We start from the raw sequence: 23,183 nt of genomic DNA, 5'->3' as shown, positions 1-23,183 counted from the left end.
CGTGTCGACCTAGTCGATGACGTCCGGTATAAGGTCAAGGTCGTCGGACTTGATAGACTCGAGATCCTTTTCCAGCCGTTGCCAGTCGATCACTGTTTTCGTCGGTGGTTGAAAGTTAACCGGTGGGCCTAGATTTAGGACGACGGGCCGGTGGTCTGACTCTTATTCGTGAAAAACCTCGATTGAATTTACATTGAGCGTTACGTTCTTAAGTAACGCAACGTCTAGAATGTCGGGTCGGTGCGCGACGTTATCCGGATAATGTGTTGGTTCGTCGGGTGCTATTACTGAAAAGTTCAGCGTGTCTGTCAGCGAATCTAAGAAGATTCCGTTTCTATTTGTGGCTCTACTGTTCCAGCTGGAGTGTTTGGCGTTAAGATCGCCACCCACTATGACTGCAGCCCCGTGGCCGAGTAATGCTTCTATATCTGTGTATAATACTTTTTTGTTGGGCGGAAGATAAGCTGAAATAACAGTGATCGGCTGGTGATTCGCCATACTGACCCGGATGGCAGAGGCCTCGATGTTAGTGAGGACCGGAGGATCTATAGGTATACAGTGTAGAGACCTTTTAAAATAAATGAGGGTGCCGCCCATACGGGTGGTGCGATCATTCCTGACTAAGTTATAATTAGCGATACGCGGATCGCGTATACGTGGTTTTAGAAATGTCTCTTGCACTAAGAATAGGTCTAATTGATGTTCGTGAGCGAACTCCTTCACCAAGTCTAGTTTAGGCTTAAGGCCTTGGGCGTTAAAATACGCTATACGGAGCGTATGTGGTTTAACCCGTCCGCTTACGTAATTAGGCATCGCGAATGTTTTTATACTTTCGCCCTATATCGGTGAGGGCACGGAATATTTTGCCGTTGTCTGCCATAACTTGCAGGAGCGACGGCGGGTCGTCCCGGACAGCATCGAGCCTGCTGGCCAGGGCTGTGATTTCATCAATGTCGAACAGCTCTCCCCGACAATTCGAGCTGCTCTGCGTTGCACGCGGTCAAATGGATCGAGCTGATACTGGGGTGCGCCTGACCAGAGATGACAGCAATACTCCATGTGAGGCCGGACCTGCGCTTTGTAGAGCGCTAGAATGTGGGCCGGCTTGATAAATTGCCATGCTCTATTTATGACGCCCAGTTTCTTCGAAGCCAATTTGGCTTTGCCCTCCAGATGGCCAGATATTCCGATACTAGGCGAGGCTTTAAGGGAAGTGTTCTCGAAGAGCGGTGATACGGCAAATGGGGTTTTTTGAGTGGTAAACGCGCAAACTTGAGTCTTCTGGGGGTTAAATTGGACAAGGTTCAACTTACCCCATTCCGCGACCTTTTCGAGAGAGGACTCGATAGAAGACACAAGTTTCTCCCGGCACTGGTCGACTTTTTCCCGAGAGAGACCTGCATGGCCCGTGTATACGGCATCACCAGTGCTGTCGTCTGCATAGCAATGTATGTTGGCGGTGTCCAACATATATTGATATGCAGAAGAAACAGCGTGGGAGATAGCACACAGCCTTGGGGCACTCCAGCGTTCACGGGCTTGGGATTCGAGCAATAACCGTCGACAACGACCTGTTTGCTGCGCCCAGTGAGGAAGCTGGAGGTCCACTTGCATAAGCTCTCAGGAAGCCCAAATGATAGAAGTTTTGCGAGGAGCGCCTTGTGCCATACACGATCAAAGGCCTTCGCTATATCCAGGCTAACTGACAGGCCTTCCTCCTTGCTTTCAATAGCCGCCGCCCATCCATGTGTTAGGTATACCAGAAGATCACCAGTCGACCGACCATGGCAAAAGCCGTACTGCCGGTCGTTGATCAACTGGTGACCCTCAAGGTATACCAAGAGCTGGCGGTTAATTATGCTCTCCATGATTTTGGAGAGCTATATTTCTTTACATTCCTTTTGTGGCTTGAATATCATATTGCATAAATAAAATGTAAAACGTTGAAGTTGTAAATATTTATTTGTAAGAGTGGCAATAAGTTTCTTGCCAATTCATTAAAGCAATTTTTTAAAATTTTTTACAAAAGGGTTGTAAATGGTAAAATATTTAACATAAAAGTGTAAATTTTTGACCTATTTGAATAAATATTTTTTGTTTGTTTGTTTATTTACTTGTTGTAATGTCTCAGTCATAATTATTATTAAACCTTATGTTAAATACGGGTAACATTGGTCAACTAATTAATATATTTAATGTTTTATTATTAGTGTGTCACGTGTAGTAAATTAACCTTCCTAGTCAAATCTTTGATGAGGCGCATGAGGTTTGGATTGTCAGCAGGAGAGGCAGTAACAGAGGGAATTATTGCTGAAGGGGAAGGTGAGGTTTGTTGAGAGGGAGATCGACATAAGCCATTAATATTCTCTGCACCTAAAGTGGCAGACTCCGCATTCACAATTCCCGGGTGTGTGACGGGGCGCAGTCAGTTGCGGTCACCGAGGAAACACGACTGTTGCTGTGCAGCGGCTGCGCCGGCTGACAGTCGCCGTTCAACTCCCGTCCGAAATGAAGCGAGTTACAAATACGACACACTAGATTCGAGTTACAACGCCAAACCTTGTGATTAACGCTCAAACAGTTGATGCAAACATTATGTTCCTTTGCCGCTCGAAAACGTTCCTTCGGTAGCATCCTAGCGAACGCACTACACTTATAAAGATGTTGATGCACAACGTTTGTGCAAAGGCACCTGTTACTATTGTTACTTGCTACGTCATACCGTCACTAACTACATAAGTCTGATAATTTGGCGGAGGCGGGGCGCGGGGCGCTTTCGTGTGCGGCGTAGCACATGTACTAGCGCGCGGGGCTGGGGGAGGCGCGTCAGTGACACGCTGATATTTTACATTGATTTTTAATATACACAACCAAATTGTCAAACGTGGGTGTCGCCTTGGGGTCGCTTTGACACTCGAAGGCGCAGACCGTTCCCGAGTCGAGTTTCTTAAGCGCGATATGTAAAATGAACAAATCCATTAAATCCGGTAACTTCAAATTTTTGCGAAAGCGTTTGCGATGGGTTTGAAATCTAATATTTGATTCATATAAGCGGAGGCGAACATTCTTTTATCTTCGTATTTATCGACGAGCGTTTGAAATATTAATTTATAATTTTCTGCGCAAGGCGTTATGCCCGCGCAGGCGATTCGCGCATTACCGGTAATTTTAGCTAACAAATAATATGACTTCTCAGACTCCGTAAGTGAGAAATTTTCGTGTATCGTCGATTTAAAATTCGCGTAAAATAGGGGCCACGAACAGACCTAGCCGTCAAAGGGGTGATCCTGATCGGCGGTAAGGAAGGTTGACCTCGACGAGGTACATCACGATTTTTGCTTGCTTCCGCGGGTCTCTTGTCGTCGTCATAACGTGCGCCGAGTCGTTTGAGGCGACAGTATATCTGTTCGAATGAGATCAAACTCTTATAATTCGGGCTCGCGGTAGCCTCCACTTCGAGCAGGCGTCTATTATAAGAATCGACTGAGGTCTGAAATTCCGTGCGAACTACCTCAATGTTCGCACACGCATCCAAAAATGCATCCACGGTCTCCCTGTCGCTCGGTACAACGGTCTTATACAATTCGTGACAATAATGCAAATATTCAAACATGGCTTCTCGCTTCGCCTTTAACAAGGCGAGTTCGGGGTCCTCAAAATTCTCCATATTAATGATGGACCGCGAAACACTAAATAAGAGTAATCACAATGCAAAAGAAAGCGACACGGGCGGCAATCTAACGATAGTAATGTAGCCAATACTCGATTTTACTAATTTGGTTAGGTATGGCGGACAACGAGTGACGAACAGCAATGGCGGACAAAGCATAAGCAAAGTTATCACAATGAAATAACAAGCGAGACAAGAACTATTAATTATAGGTACGACGCAATTAATAATATGGCGATGGCGGGTGAGATAACGCGTGGTTTTTACAATATTATTTAATACGATATTCTATATTACGAACTTAGTGGCTAATATAATATTATAATTTATAAGGGAGGGTTCACATCCGCGATCCGAAGGACCACTAAAGAAATGGACTCGCCACTTCTTTAAGAGCGTTGTAAATTATGTTACTTGTATTTAAAATTTAATAAAAATTAATAATGTGAGAACAGGAAAAGGAAGTTTGAGGGGTACCCGTCGTAACGTTGCGGTGACGCCAGGGCGTAGCTGCTTTCTCCCGTTTAACCTGGCCTTGACTGCCACTCCAAGGAGGTGATGTAGACTTTAGCGGAAATCTTGCCGCGGCACTACACAATGATCTGCGGGCCCGCGATCCCTTCCACTTACTTCTCGTGTGGGTTTTATTAGCCCGATACTGATTCCGGCACTGAAGCGGTGAAATGAAAAGACTAGACACTTATTAATATAGGTATTTATTACTGTTGTTGCCTGGTTCGCGATTCGCAACTGACTGACCACTGGCGACGTCCAGCGTTCCTCGCGTCTTCGGGTCGACTCGTGCGTCGATCTTCTTCGGCCGCAGCTACAATTGGTGGATTCGCAGGGGGGTAAGGGATGAGGGAGGGATAGGGAAGGTATCTTGGACTACGGAAGATTCTCGAATGTTTTGTTCGCGTTTATTTAACTAGATGGCGCTACCACATATATATGTACTAAAAATTAGTTTTACTCGTTTGAGTACCTACTCTAGTGGAGTGGAGCAAGCTCTTCATGAAAATTTCTTCCTCAACAGGAAACAGATTATCTTTCATATCAATAGCAAAATTGTGGAGTACAGCACATACCACAATTATCATGTTTTACTGTGTATATTTCCATATATATTTGTGGTTGGTGTATTCTCTGAAAAAAAGTATATCTTTGTTTTGACCTGCGTTCTCGAAATATTCTGCAATAATAAGCACAAACATGCCACATTATCACAATGTTCATGATTTTTAAGTCTGAATTACAAACTACACACATTACCTGGTTTGTTTTGGTTATCATTTACTTATGTTTTTTTTACAAAGTAAGAAGTTATCCATAGCGACCTCTATTAGGTTGCCAAGATGACTCCAGCAATCAGTATCTCCAAATCTTCTGAATCAATTAATTCTATCAGATTAATGTCCATTTTAATAGAACTTTTACACAAAAACCTAGTAGTACTAGTAACCTCAAAATAAAATTCAATGAAGTTTGACGTGTGTCTAAAAGTCTCTCAAAGAAAAATTTAAAGACATTACGACTGTTCATTGTCAGTACATTTATGAAAATTTAATATATGTTCACAAAAATCGTCACCTTTTTGCTCTTAATAGTGATTTTCATTATTATAACACTAGAAATAAGGGATTGCTTGTAACTAACTCTAGTAGGCTTCATAAGATACATAATAGCTTTAAGGGTAAATGTATACACTTCTACAATAAAGTCCCAGCCACTGTTCAGGCATTATCTATAAATAAATTTAAATGTTTTATAAAAAAATGGCTCTGTCGTAAATCCTATTACTCCACTGCTGAATATCTAAATGATCGGACAGCCTGGGACTAGATTGTGATTATTTTATAGCGATAGAAATGACTGTACAATATTGTATATTTTTATTGTAAAGAGCGCAAAAAAAAAGAATGCTTGGAGAGTTTCTTGCGCCGCTTCTTCTCTCTCAGAGCGCCATTTGTTTCCGAAGCGGTAGTAGTATCTAGTAGTATAAGAAATGACATCAAAAAGAATTCTAAAGGAATCAATTTTGAGTAAATAAATGCCTTTTATGCCTTTTAAAAGTTAGACCTTCGTTTAAAGGTCTCAGTGGTTTAACATTAGTACCAAAGGTATGTATGTATGGTTTAGTCTTAAAACTCGTTTTGTAATAACAATCAACTTAATCCATGGTCTAAAGCAGTTTTATACCCAGTACTATCTTTAGTCTTGTAATAAGTCGGATAGTGAATATATATAACACTAGCTGACCCGGCAAACGTTGTTTTGCCATACAAATTATTTTTAGAGTTAGACAGTTTCTTGGACATTGCAACAATACTTTATTGTTCTAAAAATAAAGAAAATTTTCCGAAGTAAACCTAAGATACTTCTTTTTAAATCAACTACCTGCCAATAAAAATCCCGTCAAAATCAGTACAACCATTTCAGAGATTAGCCGGAACAAACAGACAAACAAAAATTGTAAAAAAAAATATTTTGGTGTATGTGCCATATATAATATACATGTACATGTAGGAAAAAATGGTTATTCATTTTATATAAATGGGATTGGAGTGTCTGTTGATAATATTATTAAAAGACACTCCAATTTTATTTATATGTACCTATAGATAGTAACGCGAGACCTCATATAGCACGAGAAACCATTTTAACTCTACAGGAAATGCAACTAAAAAGTGCTTGCTCCAAAGGATTACCATTTTTTTCGTGATTTGGACAATTTTCTAAATGATAAAAAAATTTCTTCTCGGTAGGAGGGAAATTCTCTTCTCTTTCATACAGTTTGTCGAATCTAGATCACCACAATTCTATCATAAAGGCAAAAATGATCATCCTATTAGATAGTAACAATGTATAGACAATAATGGTAATGATTTTGATTAAATAATATAATGTGTTTTCTTTCTCCGACTTTCAATAAGTAGGTACATTTTGCTAGTCTAAAACTTTATTATAGTACAAATATGTAAAAATTCAATTGATCAACATGCGAAGTAAACAAATATAATAAAAAACTATGTAATTATGTTACTGTAGATTAAACTCAAGAGCGTATTTTAAAATAATAATATCTATAACATTTTGTTAAGACAGGTAAGAGTGTATTATCCAATCAGTGAGTTAAATGATAATACTATATCGCACCTTTATTCAAAAACTGAATTAACTCAAAACTTACGTTTTTCGAGTTTTCAACATAAACCGAAATAAACTCGTCAGAAGAATAAGTACAGTCCAACACGGAGTACGAAAATCGTATTTCGATTTTTGATTGATGCGCGCTAATAAGTCGATACCGGTAAAGTGAGCGAATTAGTAATGCGTCGGCGTCCTTCGAGTTAAAGTAACTATACGAAAGTGGAATAAACCACAATAATTCGTTATTTTAGTATCAGATTATTATTTAATATGCTTTATTTTATTCAAAAACCGCTTCTATTCAGACATATTTCAGTTTATTAGAAAAGTGAATGTAATTTTTATCGGCAACATTATGACTTAATTTAGTTTTGTATAAATGATGTTGTATGATATACGACAGCATTCGGAATTAATGCAGTTTAATATTAGAATATTGAAACAAAATATAAGTATTTACGTTTTATTTCAGTTTTGTACTACAGATTATCAAAAAAGTTATTATTTTTATGTCTATTACTGTTTACTTTTAAATTTATTGGACACATTTCTCGTTTTTTCAAAATTATTTCACTATATCCATAGAAATGACTAACCTGATATTACGGTTTTATAATTTTACTCTACACAGCCTAATAAAAGTCGAGTGTCAATTTATGAAAGGGACATTTCCGTGCCTGAGAAGGAAGAAAAGTGAATGACTTTGGAGGCAGAAAATAAACATGAAGCATTATAGATGCTCATCAATCTTTACGTTCATCATCATCAAATTCATCTAGCTCTATCCTCGTCTGACTCATCGTCATCAAGTTCTGAATCGGATTGCGGCCGTTTTCAATAACCTATCAATCCTTAGTTTAACTTACTAAAGATAGACAAATCTATCCTTTTACGCTTACTTACATTTCAATAACCTATTGACATAAAGCATTGGACTATAACTATATTCGACATAACTATGGATTGATAAGTTTTTGTCATTAAACGGTGACAGCAACGTATCCGTAACTAGAGATACGTTATTGAAAACGGCCGTTAGGCAAATAAGTAAAACAAAGACCGATAGTAAATGAGAGTGTAGTTGATGTACAGCCTCGATGCAAATATACGAACGCTGAAAGACTGAGATATAACAACAAAGCTTTGACTTTGTAAGACTTTTATAAGGCAACTTTGGGTCATGAAATCATGGAGCATATTAGTTTTATTCCCAAGGTCCCAATTCCTTTACTTACAACGAAAGAATTTATAGAAGGTAACAAGACTATTAACGATTTATAGATAATGATTTTGAAATAGACCGAGGAAAAGAGAATAAATCAGCAGGTACATAATATAACTACTATAAAATGTTAACAAATGAATTGAATCTGTCCTTTTATTGTAATGATAATCAAAAAATAGTTATGGTAGAGAAATATTTAAAACATATAGAAATGAGACACAACAGTAGGGTCGAGAATAATCGCAAATGGTAGATAATATGAGAGTTAACACAGTTAGTGTATGATTTAGAGACAGGTTTGCAATACCCAAAAGGTAACAACGTAACCTTTTACTATAACTCTAAACTTAATTGATATAATTTAATCGTTACTGATAATTAACGCCGAAGGAATCTTAAGTAGCCTACAAAAAATGCTATTTTTGGACTGAGAGTGATGCAAAACGTGGTTCGGTTGAAATCGATCTATTTCTATTTTAATTTTAATTTAAAATTTTAATTTTTATAATTCTGTTATTAATGGTCATATCTGAAAGATGATGATGAAAAGAAGGTGATTTTATATTGAGACATTTACTTTTCTATAAATGTTGTGCAAACATTAAATATTAGGAGCGTTATGCATAAATTTTTAAAAAAGGTCACACGCAAAATGAGGCCGATAGCGTTCACAGCCTCATCGTGAAAGAAATAAAGAACAGGCTCAAAATACATACCTGACTAGTATTTTTGCGTTGATTTGGAATGCCAAAAAGTCCTCAATTAATGGTGCAGGAGAGATGAATTATCAGTAATTTTATGATTTGAAAACATTACAAGAAATTATTTGGATTAGAATAGAAATTAATTGAAGAATTAAATTGGGATGAAATGAAAGTCTTAAAAATAACTGAAGAAAATCCTACGCTATGTTTCTACAAGACATACACGAATAAAGACTTCAAGGTGGTTAACGTAAGAAATAAAATAAAAGTAAGGAACGGCACTTCAAGTCAAGCCTATTTCAATAAACAAGAAATAAGTGAAAACAAGAAGAAAGACTTGAGGGAGTCTTAAAATAATATAATATTATAAATATAATTTTTATAATGTTATCCTTTAAACTAGGTGATAAATAAATTTGAATTTTAGAGTTATAATGAAACGGAAAAAATATTTTACTATGGAAGACTGAACAATTTAAAAAAAACATTTTTGTTATTTAAATTACTTACAAGATATTAGTTTTCCTTTTGGTTGGTACTTATATAAATAATTATTATATATATTCTTTCTATACTATAATAATTCACGAGTTAACTAACTAAAATTAATAATTATTGTATTATAATTTACAGAGTACTAAGAAGTACTTTACCAGTGGGAGGCTCCTTTGCACAGGATGCCGGCTAGATTATGGGTACCACAACGGCGCCTATTTCTGCCGTGAAGCAGTGACGTGTAAACATTACTGTGTTTCGGTCTGAAGGGCGAGTAGCTAGTGAAATTACTGGGCAAATGAGACTTAACATCTTATGTCTCAAGGTGACGAGCGCAATTGTAGTGCCACGAAGAATTTTTGGGTTTTTCAAGAATCCTGAACGGCACTGCATTGTTATGGGAAGGGCGTATCAATTACCATCAGCTGATCGTCCTGCTCGTCTCGTCCCTTATTTTCATAAAAAAAGTATTTCGTTATATTTCAAGTACGTCAAATAATTTTGATTGTTGTTAAAGCTGATATACCTAACAGTGTTATCAGTAGTGTTACCTATTTTCAATAAGGAAACAGAAAAATATTTCGGTATTTTATTAAAAATAATAACTGTAAAATTTACGCATATTTCTGAAAACCGCAATGAAACTAAATATTTCACTTACTACAAAAATAATTTTAATTTATAACTGCAATATTTATAATTCCGTTTTCATCAATCTTACGAGTACTTGATCACATATTTTAAAAAAGTAAAATTAGTTGGAACTTTACTTAAATATTTTTTTTGGTGTATTTTTTATCAAAATATAGTAATTTCTACCATAATCTAACACAAAAATAATTAAGCGACACACGTCAATTTTTGTATGTGACCGAAATAATCTATTTATTTTTTTATGATTTTTTTGAACTCATCAATATAAACATGTAATTCTGAGATACGTCAGTTTATGATTAAAGGTGCGATATTGTAAAAGTCATATTTTGATTATGTTTTCCGACTGATACTGTCTATCAATGATTGATTATTTCCTCAACTACGAGTATATATAATACAACACAACTTACGATTTTGTAAACCGAAGACATTATTACCTGACGAGCATGTTCCGGTTTGTAACGTTCACGTAAGTTCATAATAATATAATACGCATAATTTTGTTATTGATTAAGGCGGGCATTAAACATTTACTTAAATAAAATACTTTTCTAATTATTTAAAAGCGTTTGATGGTAACTGCATTTTTAAATTAGGTTTTTCCGTACAAGTTACGTCTCATTCCGAGACTTCATGGCATAGTCTCGATTTCAGACACAAGTTTGTTCCGGTTCTCGTGGATATTATACCGAGAGATGTTGAAGCATCTTTATCTTCTTCCATATCGTCCAACTTGAGAATGTTTTTATTTGTAGAAAGTATATTAATTCTTGAAAATATAAATAATTTGCAATTTAGAAATTTAAAAAAGGCGAACTCAACGTTTTTAATAAAACTATATACAAAAAGTAAACCAATTATAAAATTAACACTAGACATTATAATATAATGATCAGTTTATTTTAATTTGTCGAGTGTGATGTCGTTGAAGCGTAGCAATTAAAAAAAACTTGAAGGTGACATTTTCAGTATTAAAATGCTTTAACGAAGAGTTTTTAATAAATATTTACGTCATGGTTTTAAATTAAAATAAAATAATAATTAAAAATATTACTCTTACGCAAAAACTTAATTTAAAAAACAGTTACAATTTCATGCGTTTTAATCGTATAAAAATGTATTTTATACACATTATTATGTTGTTTGCATCAGAAATAATTATATTAATATATTTGTATATAGACTGCTTATAGTGGCATTGACTGACTCTAAGAAGATTGATAACAGTCGTCATGAAGTGAGGAGATTTCCTGATAGCTTGCTGTTTGGTACGGCCACGGCATCTTATCAGGTAGAAGGCGCTTGGAATGAAGATGGTAGTATTTTCACTATATTTTAAAGTGCATAGTTAAATAGCGAGTAAAAATGACTAACGTGATAGACAGCCAGTAAAAAATATTTAACATCTAATGGCAATTAATAAACAAAACACTAGATTGTGTTGAAAATTTTCACACTGAGGGTCACATACAGTAAAAGCTTTTTAGTCGTGGGGTAAAAGTCCCGAAAAAAAGGCGCGAATGTGGAATCAATTCAATTGAAGTTTGTCACCAAACTGTTTAATTATTATCTTCAGGCTTATGAAATGCTTAAATATTTTTTGCATTTTTCTCGCTTGTCAGTTTATAAAAGCTCTTTTAATTGGTTGTTATAAGGTCTATTTTATTTTTTTATTAGTACGTTTGACGACGCGTTCACAAAATACCGATTAGCTCCGCGACTAAAAATCTTATGTATGGGAATTGAGTTGCATTTTTTTTAATCCACGAAAAGTGAAAACGCGAATTAAGAAAGTGGGAATAAGAAACTTTCACTGTACATAATATTTAATATTTTTTAGGTAAATCAGAAAACATATGGGATCGTCTTACCCACACACAACCATGTCTCGTCAAGAATTGTGATACAGGAGACATCGCAGACAACTCATATTATAACTATCGCAGAGATGTAGAAATGATGAGGGAACTTGGACTTGACTTCTACAGGTTTTCTCTTTCTTGGTCAAGAGTCCTGCCGACAAGTTTCCCTGATCAAATAAATGAAGCTGGAGTTAACTACTACAACAATTTAATAAACGAGATGTTAAAATATAACATTCAACCAATGATAACTCTGTACCACTGGGATTTACCACAAAAGTTACAAGAGCTGGGTGGTTGGGCAAACCCACATATTGTAGACTGGTTCTCTGATTATTCTAGAGTCATGTTTGAACTATTTGGCGATAGAGTAAAGTATTGGTTTACAATTAATGAACCAAGAGATGTTTGCTATCAGGGTTACGCTGGACAATCTATGGCACCCGCTTATAATATATCCGGTATGGCTGAATATCTGTGTGCGAAAAATTTGCTTGTAGCTCACGCAAAAGTATATCATATGTATAATGAAGAATACAGACCAACTCAAGGTGGCTTAGTTGGAATTGTGTTAAGCGCGTCTTGGTTTGAACCTGAAAATGAAGGTGACGAGGAAGCAGCCGAGGAGCTCCGTCAATTTGAGGTGACTATTAGTATAGTTCCTATTCTATATTATATATTTAATCAAAGCAAATCTTATAACTATATTTACAATACTACGACTACATAAAATTAAAACTATCATTACGTGGAAGCGTATCAAGAATACTGGCAGCATTACCCCGTTGGATAGCAAGGCTGATCCGTTGACCGAAATAGCTGCCAGCGCTTGGGTTTCCAGTAGCCTTATTGAGGCGCGAAGTTAGTATTTTGAACATTCTCCGCGCCTCTGGGCACCACGGGCCAAGTGTCTCGACACTAAACGGCACAAAGATGTATGACTCACTGAGACCAACATATTTGCGACGCTTGCTGTCTTCGGCAGTCGAAGCAGCAGCACCAGCACCAACTGACGTAACGTGGACATGAGAAGGAGCCAGAGTGTCGACGCAAGTAGCGTCCCACACCAGCGCCCTTCCCCGTGCCCAAGCCACCAGCGTCATTCCATCAGGACGCTTGCCATCGCGGCGGGTAATACCATTTGGCTCTAAAACAGCTGGTATATTAAGAGCGGCAAATGCCCTGCGGATGACTTCATTAATGCTGGCGTGACGACTGATACGGCCTGCCGATTTTAGGCAGGATAACCCGTGGCGTCCAAGAGCATCTACCTGAACGCCACATCTACATTGATGTGGTTCATTCAGTTTTATACCTAGTCGGAGTGATACGCATATTGACAATGTCATATTGTCAAGTAGCGTTCCAATCGGCGCAGAAGGCAAGGCTTGTAACCAAAAGCCCGACTCATTTTGTGTCACGGCCAAAAGACGAGCACGCTCTGCTATGTCAGTAGATGAGATCAATAGATCATCAAAGGCTGACTTACAAAGAAGTGCGTCCCATGCTTTTTGACACTTTAAATCGTCTGGAAAATTTTGAATGTTTGCAATATTTAGCCAAGCATTGTTAGCTTCGTTCAAATACACAATCTCTGAGTTACCTGGTACATGATTTACAATTCTAGTAACCAAAGGCTGCGCACTATGAACTGAAGATAGAAATGCTGGTAAGGCAACGCCCGAAACTTTGCGAGTACCCAAACCACCAAACCGTATCGGTAAAGAGGCTTGAGACCATGCACGATCTGTAAACGCGCAATTCAAAACGGTTTCTAAAATATTTTTAAGTGAAATATCAATCACATCAAGCAAATTTGGAAATTTCCATAACGGGCTAGACCTTAAGAGGTACGTAAATTTTGGAACAAATAAACAAGACCGAATAATAGTTAAGGCCATATGAGAATTAATTTTTAATAATCTGTCCGAAACATTATTAAATTTTTTAATGTGATCGTTTAAGATCGTAGGAATTGAAACAGGAAATAATGGAGCTCCAAGAAGGTCAAGTGAATTCTTATCCAAAACTTTAATATTGGGGGCCAGAACATTAAATTTATTGGTAATATCAACCCGGTCTGAAATTTGGAAATTTTCGCCGATAAAAAGCTCGCATTTTGAAAAATTTAACTCAAGGCCGATTGAGCTAAAACTTTCTATTACAACTTTCAAATCATCTAAAACAGAGTCCACTTCACCACCCAAAGTACCATCATCCAAGTACCAAACATTAAATTTTGATTTTAGTTTTGTTATGGCGGAATGAATGGCAAGGCTAAATATTGCTGGACCAAGAGGGTCGCCTTGCTGACAGCCAACAGAAGACCAAATATTATGATTTTTGAATAATAATTTGGATGGTTTACTATAACATTGCCAAATATAATGATATATTGAAGGAATTGAATTTTTAACTTCTCTCAGCAGAGCTCCCCTATCAACAGTGTTAAAAGCATTTTTCACATCTAATTTTAAAAAGACATCACCAGAGTTCCTCTCCAAAAAAGTTCGCGCAGCGTGGACTGCAGCTTCGCAACCACTTTTGCAGCCGAAACCCAACTGAGTTGGAATGAATTTAGATGATAGGAAAGGAGAAATATGTTTACAACAAATTTTAGAAACAAGGCGTCGAAATGTGCAGCCCACGGCTATAGGACGAATACCACCATCTTTTTTCTTAAGAGCACTTATATTCGCACCATATAAAATTTCGGTAATTTCGGTATTAACTTTTCCAGAAAGCATGAGATTTACTAAGAGAACAATGTCCTGAAGCAACGCTCTACCCGCATCCCCTGTGGAAGGACATACCAGATCTTTCAGATGCTGGGGTGTCAGTCCATCGGGGCCGCCGGCAGAACCAGTCTTAAAGGACATTATTGCTTTTAGTACATCACCATCATTAGCCCGTAGATGATTATCGGAAAAAGATGGTTCCGGAATAACACAATTAGCATCTGGTGATGGGTGTTTACTTTGTAAAGCCAAAAGTGTTTCATTTGAGTCGGGTGCCAGGATATCATTTGAAAAAAGTATAGATGCAGCACCTTTCACGTCACCGTCATTAACTTTCTGTTCTACTTTTCGAAAAATGTTGAATTTGGAATTTTGGTTACTATTTAAAATATTGCCAAAGATATTTGGGTCAGAACAATTTGATTTTATTTTCTGTGTGAGTGAACTGTGGTCATCTTTTTTTGCATGTAAAGTTGAATATGCGAACATGAACAAATGCTCCCAACTATCTTTTGAATTTTGGTTGACTGTAGATCGAATGACTTTGGAGAGTGCAGTTGCAACAGTAATGCGAGCCCCTTTTGGAATTCGCTTTACTACTGGAACCGAATTCTTTAATTTTCCTAATAGTTCCGAAAAATTTGTTGTAACATGATATGCGTTATTTGTCGAGGGCAAGGTGCTATGATGTATATCCGAAACTAACGCGGAACTGTGCTTTTTACCTGTGTGAATTTTTAAGCCTCTTGCACCTCTAAAATAACGTGTAGGAGAGCATAGGTCACATTTCACAAGATCACTGGCTTGGCTACAAACATTGTTTATGTTTAGATTATTATCACTCATTAATTCACTATTGGTCCATTTAACAGTCACTTCACACACAAGCTCAGCTATTGGTCCTCGAATGACACGAACTGCGCGTTGCTATGTGCAGAAGACAAATCTGAAAACAATAAATACCTTAGCAACTATATTAACAGGACAAAAATACTTAGGAAATATACTATCCTAAAACATTGTGATGGGTAGCCACACCGACACACCAACACTTGTACCGATGCAGCACCACTTTCTGAGACTGGGATGGGACAGCAAGCGCTGATTTGCAGCGAAAATAAACTGAAACAGAATTAAAATATGGATCAGTAGTATGTTCTGCGTGACAGCTCAATGACAGTCCAAACAAACAATACCTGCCTATTCCTATTCTATTGAATAGGAATAGGCAGGTCAATGCAATCCGTAGGAGAACCAAAGTTACCGACAAAGCCCAAATAATTGCGAAACTGAAATGGCAATGTGCAGGGCACATAGTTCGACGGACAGATGGGCTTTGGGGCAGTAAAGTCTTCGAATGACGACCACGTACCGGAAGACGCAGTGTTGGTTGGCCCCCCACGAGATGGACCTACGATCTGTTCAAGATTGGCGGAATACGTTGGATGAGGGCAGCGTAGCACCGACCGTCGTAGAAATCTTTGGGGGAGGCCTTTGTCCAGCAGTAAACGTCTTCCGGCTGATGATGTTGATGATAATAGAATAGAGAAAGAATAGTAATATCTTAATTGTATAATATTATGTATGATCTAGTGATATATTGGTGTTTTCTGTAATATGCACAAATACTGCTTGTTTTTCATTTGCACTACCAGCTAGATAATGAGGATTGAAATATTTACAAAATGCTTCTTTTATTTCACAGTGGGGGTCGTTTGCGCATCCAATATTTTCAGAATCCGGTGACTTTCCACCAGTTATGAAAGAGAAAATAGCAGCAAAGAGTGCAGCCCAAGGCTTTTTAAGATCTAGATTACCAGAGTTCACATCAGAAGAAATAGATTTGATAAAGGGCAGTTCCGATTTCTTTGGACTTAATCATTACACTACCAACTTAGTTTATAGAAATGACACAGTGAATGGTATGTACAGTTCAGTGTCGTACTATGACGATATCGAGGTTGGTTTTTATCAGTCAACTGAGTGGCCAGAAACTGGAGCAACATGGTTGAAAGTAAGTACTTCTTGTACATTTGTATATTGAATAAGCACTGGCTTTTTACCACTTAAATACGTACTATTTAAACAATATTGTATGGAACTTATTCCTAATAAATATATATACCACAACGGTGCCTATTTCTGACGTGATTCAGTAATGTGTAAGCATTATTGTGTATCGGTCTCAAGGGCGCCGTAGCTAGTACAATTATTGGGCAAATGAGACTTAACATCTTATGTCTCAAGGTGACAAGCGCAAATGTAGTACCACTCAGAATATTTGGGTTTCAATAATCCTGAGCGGCATTGCATTGTAATGGGCAGGGCGCATCAATTACCATCAGCCTAAGGTCGTGCTCGTGTATTCCCTTATTGTCTTCAAAACAATGTTATAATAATTGTTACTTAATATGAATATGATCTATATTTTACAAAACAAAGAAAATTTGTCGTACGTTATCAATATAAATAGATTATATATAATTTGTGTGATTATCATTTATAGATGGTACCTTGGGGTTTCTATAAGCTGTTGACTAAAATAAGAGAAGACTACAACAATCCTCCAGTATTTATAACTGAGAATGGATGTGCCAGTCGAGAGGGCCTGGATGATGATACAAGAGTCACTTATTACAAAAGTTATCTGGATGTTATGCTGGACGCCATTGAAGATGGTTCAGACGTCAGGGTCTATACCGCCTGGAGTCTGATGGATAACTTCGAATGGCTCGAAGGATACTAGTAAGATTTAAACTTACTCATTCAAATTATTTACCAGTTCTACTGAATATACCTACATAGATAACATTAAAAAAAGTAATATTTACATTCAATTGTAGTAAAAATAATGATTTTTTAGAGTTTTTTGTTTTTTCATTGCAATCATTATTATGAATCTGGAAATTTATTTCTATTTTTAAAATATGATTGTAAGTTTTATAAAAATTAAATAAACACTAAATTTAGTACAAGTTATATTATAAAATATAATAATAAAAATAAAATTGATCAGCTATCTATAAAAGCTTGAAAAGGTACTTATATAGATATATATAAGAATATTATACATAAGTATGACAAAATACACACATCAAAAAAGTCCAAGCAACATGCATGATATTACAAATTTACCATTTATATTAATTAATTACTAAGGCTTCATTCACGCAAAGTGCGATAAAAAATTCGATTGTGTTTTGTTTTTTTCATAAAATTATATGAAAGGGAATTTGTTTGAATTTATGTGCGTTTTTATTGCTACGTTTAGTCTTGATTTTATAATTTTACCAACCATTTAAATAAAGTTAGCGACAAAATTGAATTGTTAGATATTCTTAACGTCATGGATTGACGTCATTTGACGGCAAATGAAATGCAAAGAGCTGTTGGGGTTTTGCAAGCTGTAAGTAGGTAATCAATCTCAGGTATCTCGGCATTTTGGCATTCATTTAAGTGTTATTTGTCGTCTTTGGCAGCGCTACAATAATACCACGGACCCCGCTGAAGCTCAGTTCGCCTGTTCTTCATAATGAAGAACAGGCGAACTGAGCTCGTTTTTGTTAAAGGAAACATGAACGCTGAAAATTTCGTTGAGGATATTCTTAGACCTTATATATGGATATAAGGTCTAAGAATAATGGATGGCCATTAGCACAGACCTTTGGCTCCAATTTTACGTTAATGCATGACAATGCGCGTTCACATACAGCTCGTCAAACCAGTCAATACTTTGAAACGGAACGTCTGGGTATTGCCCTAGCCTGCACAATCGCCAGACCTCAAACCCACCGAACATGCATGGGACATGCTCCAGAGACGTGTTTCGAAGGTCTTGAACGGAGTGACAACAACGCAACAGCTGAAGGATTTGCTACAATTCCACTGGGAGCGAATACCGCAAGAAGACATAAACAGTCTCATTAATTCAATGAATAATCGTTGCCGACAAGTTCTGAATAGCAGAGGAGATTTAAGAAATTTCATTTTCTTAAAAAAATGTTTAGTTGCTTATTTCTGCAGTATATTCTAATAATGTTAATTTCTGTTATTAAAAGAATTTATAAAGACAACAGCTGTCATTTTACATCATAGGAAAATATTATTTTAAAAATAAAATACGTTATAATGTGAGAAACCATACTAAAATTTAAATTAGTACATGTTGCTTAGACTTGTTTATATTTACATCATTATAATATTATAGTATCTGTTTTAAAGCAGAGGAATATCTCTGGAGATTACAGAAATGTCTGTTTGAAAAATTATTTAATACATTTTCAAGTCACTTTTACAATATTTTTTTGGGGTTTTTGTTTAAAGTGTGTTTTGTTTAAAAATAAAAAAGCGTATTTAATACTAGCAGTAAGGGAAATCATTTAAAAATAACAAATTTTTTACATTCACATTCACACTGCCCTAAAATACTAATATGAGGTACTAATATAGGTTTCTTCACCAATAACACTTAGCAGTTTGTAGTATGTGTAGACGACGAGAGGTGGTCTTTCCTTAGCAGTCTTTCTTACCTCAGACACTAGAGTTAACTTTAATTAACAGCGGCTCTCAAAATATCTTCCTCCAGAGTCCAGTCTAGTCCTGCCAGAGTCAGGAAATCCATCCCAAAGCATTAAATTCATTCATTCCAACTTCCAAATTCCAACCCCTATAACGGTGCAGACGGCCTTGTTACTTATTACGGAGACGCAGGTACCTCGAACCAGCGACGCAGCGAATTTAACACATTCTGGTTAAGTTCGTTTAGGACGATATCTGATTTCACTTTCTGGGCAATGTTGAGGGTAAGGACCTGTTTACTTTACAGCTGCGCGTAGACTTTGAGGACAGCGTGAGCTTCTACATGTGTGTGGTAACGCAGAGACGGATCCTCCTTTGAGCCGCGTTTAATCGGCAGTTGACGACATGCTTGTCAACATCCTCTCCGTTGAAAGTCCGACGCAGTCTTGAAGTCGAGAACCACATACTACACAAACAATTCTGTGCACAATTTTAAAGCGGGCTGTGGTCTGCCTCAAAAGGTTGTCACGCCTTCGTTTGTGGATCTACTGCTGTCTACAAATCTAGAAAGTTAACAGGCCTTCTGAAGATTACCTGATCAAGAGTGTAGTACCTGACAGGCGCCATTGGAATGAATTGTTTCCCTGTTTTCGTGCTGACACTAGGGTCAGGGCTTTTTGTGGAAGTTGAGGTCAACCAAACATTTAGGTGACTTGACTGTAGTTCAAACCGACATTCTCCTTCACCAACCTCCAATACCAGATGAGTGACAGGCACGTTGCCCTCCTATTAGAAATTCGTGACATACTTTGGTAGAAAGTTACTTGAGATGACAATGTTCTTGATACACTACTACGTACCCATTCCTTAAAGTTTATTGAACTTGTGAAAGTTATAATTATTACCGTTCTTAATGTTTTTTTTTCATTGTCTTATAAGGCTATCATTATGACAGACTACTTAAAAATGCGTTTTAAATTTACAGTGATAGGTTTGGTCTATACGAGGTTGACTATGAAAGCTCCGAGCGCACCCGTACACCACGAAAATCTGCATTTCTGTACAAAGAGATACTGCGTACGCGCACCTTGGATATGCATTTTGAGCCAGATGCAACTCTACCTATGACAATCGACGAAGGACACTGACATGGCATCAGTAATAAAATATTTAACATGTGTCTTGTTGTTGTTCTAATAATAAATTTATAATCATCCCAATGATGTGAGTTTCACTGAGTATAAATAATTCAGCTAAGATTTGTATTTTATCAATTTGTCAAATGTGTTTCGCCTCTACACGAGGCATCCTCAGCAGATGTCGTTTTGCCTAATTCTGGCACGACACTCTCTCGCTCTCTCCCTGAGTCTAATATGATGTTGTTATTTAACTTATTCTAAGAAAAATAGAATACATGTTACAAGAATGAGTTTAGAAAAGTCTCATTTAGTAATACTTATATTTAAGATGTAACAATAAAGGGATCCAAGAAAAAAGCTGAACCTTAAAGGCCGGCAACGCATCTCTTGACTCCTAGTGTTGCGTATGTTATTTTGAAGTGAAACTTCTTTAGGCGCATGAAAGGAAAAATTTTACAAATGAAACCCAAATTTGGGACTTTTTGTTCAAGGGAGAGAGCGATTGATACCTATTGCGAGGGTGCTGAGAACGAATTTGGGATCATTTTTTAAATCTAAGATGGTTACTGCGCAAATTTATGATTTCAAGAATATGGATATCGAATCCGAGGTTCTCGAGGGTACAGAAAACGAATTTGGGATCATTTTTTACATCTAAGATGGTTACCGCGCAAATTTATGATTTCAAGAATATGGATATCGAATCCGAGGTTCTCGAGGGTGCAGAAAACGAATTTGGGATCATTTTTGAAATCCAAGATGGGTAACGCGCAAATTTATCATTAATACAACAACATGAATATCGAATCTTACTACACTATTTACATCTTACTAAATTATTTACATTAGGCATACTTATAGATTCAGCAAGACTGGCAGATGACTTTAGGGCCTTGGTGGTGGAAACTGGAACATCTGCAAAAAATCTTTCAAAAGCATCCGCAACATCTTGGTCTGTTTTTAAGATTTTATCATATATTTTTTAAACTAAAATGTTATGTTAAGTTGCGAGGTTTGTTTGTCTCTTCCAGTCCCGTTTATTATTTGCCATGTTGATTTTGTATTATTAGAGCTATTATTAATTTTATTACTTATATACATTGATTTTGCTGGGATACGTAATCGTTTAAATATCTTTGAATAATTTTTCACATAGTTAGCAAAACTCTGAATGATTTCACAATTTGTCCTCATATAGTAAGTCAGCCCAATCACTGAAAGCCATTATTTTCGTTTTCTGCATATGTTTGTTTCCGCCGTTATACAGAGTATGGCTATACTTGGTATAATATGAAAATAGAACAAGAAAGTTGTTGACAATTAAACCAAATATTGCCTGAAATAAGTATCAAAGAGAAAATCTTAGATCACAGTTGCTTTAAACTACACGTGTTATTTAAATTAGGTAAAGCTTGATGTACTTCGACATAATCTAAACAAACACAGTTACTTCTATATTCTACGAAACATAGAAAATTTGCAGGGGTAACTACAATTATTGCATTTTCGTTATGTATTTTGAAATATATGAACTTATTAAACTCTACTTACGGCTTTATACTCTCTTACATTTCATTATAATCTAGAGTTGTAAGTATAATCTGGACAGCGTGGGACTAGATTGTGATTATTTTATAGCGATAGAAATGACTGTACAATATTGTATATTTTTATTGAAAAGAGCGCAAAAAAAGAATGCTGGGAGAGTTTCTTGCGCCGATTCTTCTCTCTCAGAGCGTCATTTGTTTCCGAAGCGGTAGTAGTATCTAGTAGTAGTTACGTATTTCTAGGGAGCTATTTATTAACCAACTTCAAAAAAGGAGGAGGTTCTCAATTCGTCGGTATGTCCTTTTTTTTATGTTTGTTACCTCAAAACTTTCGACTGGGTGAACCAATTTTGATTATTCTTTTTTTATTTGAAAGCTGGTGCTTCCCCTGTGGTCCCATTGCAATTTGGTCCGGAACTGTTGTCCAAATAAAAATATTTAAACAAAAAAAACAACCGACTTCAAAAACACTATTCCAAAACAATAGATATAATGTGCACTAAAAAGTAAAAAAATAATTTCGTCTTTTTTTACAATCTAATTAATTAATCTAATTCTAGTTACCATAATTATAATTTTTGGAGTTTTTTCCGCTGTTCTTTTTTTCAGAATCAGCCTGCTCATATAAGCTGCAAGTTTCGCACAAATCTTTTTTTGGCTGGAAGAATTCAATATGAAATTGTGTAGTAAATATATTACAGTACCATCTCTCGGATGCTGGAGTACCATTTTTATAATCTGGTTAATTATTAATCCGTTCTAAGTATAAACAATGCATTTTGGCGCAATTAAGCTTTCCATCTAGAAATTCTCTTTGTACAAATGATTTAGGTTTTCTTTAGTGTTAATTCCGCCAATATTTGTTTTTAAAAACAATTTGACACGTGTTTCGCCTCTACACGAGGCATCCTCAGGACGTGTGGTCTCGCCAAAATCTGGCACGAGACATTCGAGAGTCTCGTGCAAATTGTTTTTAAAAACAAATATTGGCGGAATTAACACTAAATAAAACCTAAATCATTTGTATAATTATGGATTTCCGCAAAGTAACGCCTAATTCAATAAATTCTCTTTGTGTTTGTTTGCGGAGATAATGCGATTACGATGTAAACATAATTAATATGATCAATGACACTTTTGGTTGTACATGGGTAACACTGAAATTGTTTAGAACTGGCCAGTAAGAAACATTGCTAAAGACAACTTTATTTGTATTTTAATTTTAGAACTGTTTGGTAACCTAATGTATTATGTTGCATTCATTTGTCATTTGTTTTTGTGAATTGGCGGCAAATCTAAAACTCTTGTTACACGTGAAAATGAACCTAACGCGAGAGTCTAGATTATCTAACGTATTGGAAGCATGCCTTGCCGCGACAGATTGCTCCGTGAAATTTAAAATTAATTAAACTTATTACATTGCCAGATAGTCTTGAAAGTGTAAAGTAACAATAATTAAAGGCAAAGTATAAAGTAAC

The 23,183-nt window shown here is 36.4% G+C and overlaps 1 protein-coding gene across 2 annotated transcripts in view; it reads left to right on the top strand.

Moving 5' to 3' along the window:
• LOC126969237 (myrosinase 1-like) overlaps nt 1-20,239 on the top strand; it is a 28,776-nt gene extending 8,537 nt beyond the window's left edge. The window contains exons 1-6 of one of the 2 annotated variants that reach the window (XM_050814594.1): nt 10,227-10,370; nt 11,084-11,217; nt 11,742-12,406; nt 16,207-16,515; nt 17,008-17,246; nt 20,005-20,239. In XM_050814594.1, coding sequence (XP_050670551.1) covers nt 10,348-10,370; nt 11,084-11,217; nt 11,742-12,406; nt 16,207-16,515; nt 17,008-17,246; nt 20,005-20,167 — 1,533 coding nt within the window. In that variant the 5' untranslated portion in view covers nt 10,227-10,347 and the 3' untranslated portion in view covers nt 20,168-20,239. Of the gene's footprint in view, nt 1-10,226; nt 10,371-11,083; nt 11,218-11,741; nt 12,407-16,206; nt 16,516-17,007; nt 17,247-20,004 lie in introns of those variants that run through there. The other variant, XM_050814595.1, reaches the window with a different exon arrangement.
• The last annotated feature ends 2,944 nt before the right edge of the window (nt 20,240-23,183 follow it).

This window comes from Leptidea sinapis, chromosome 17 (genome assembly GCF_905404315.1).
Source record: "Leptidea sinapis chromosome 17, ilLepSina1.1, whole genome shotgun sequence".
In the NCBI taxonomy this organism is placed as follows: domain Eukaryota; kingdom Metazoa; phylum Arthropoda; class Insecta; order Lepidoptera; family Pieridae; genus Leptidea; species Leptidea sinapis.
This window is presented reverse-complemented; position numbering and strand designations above follow the sequence as displayed.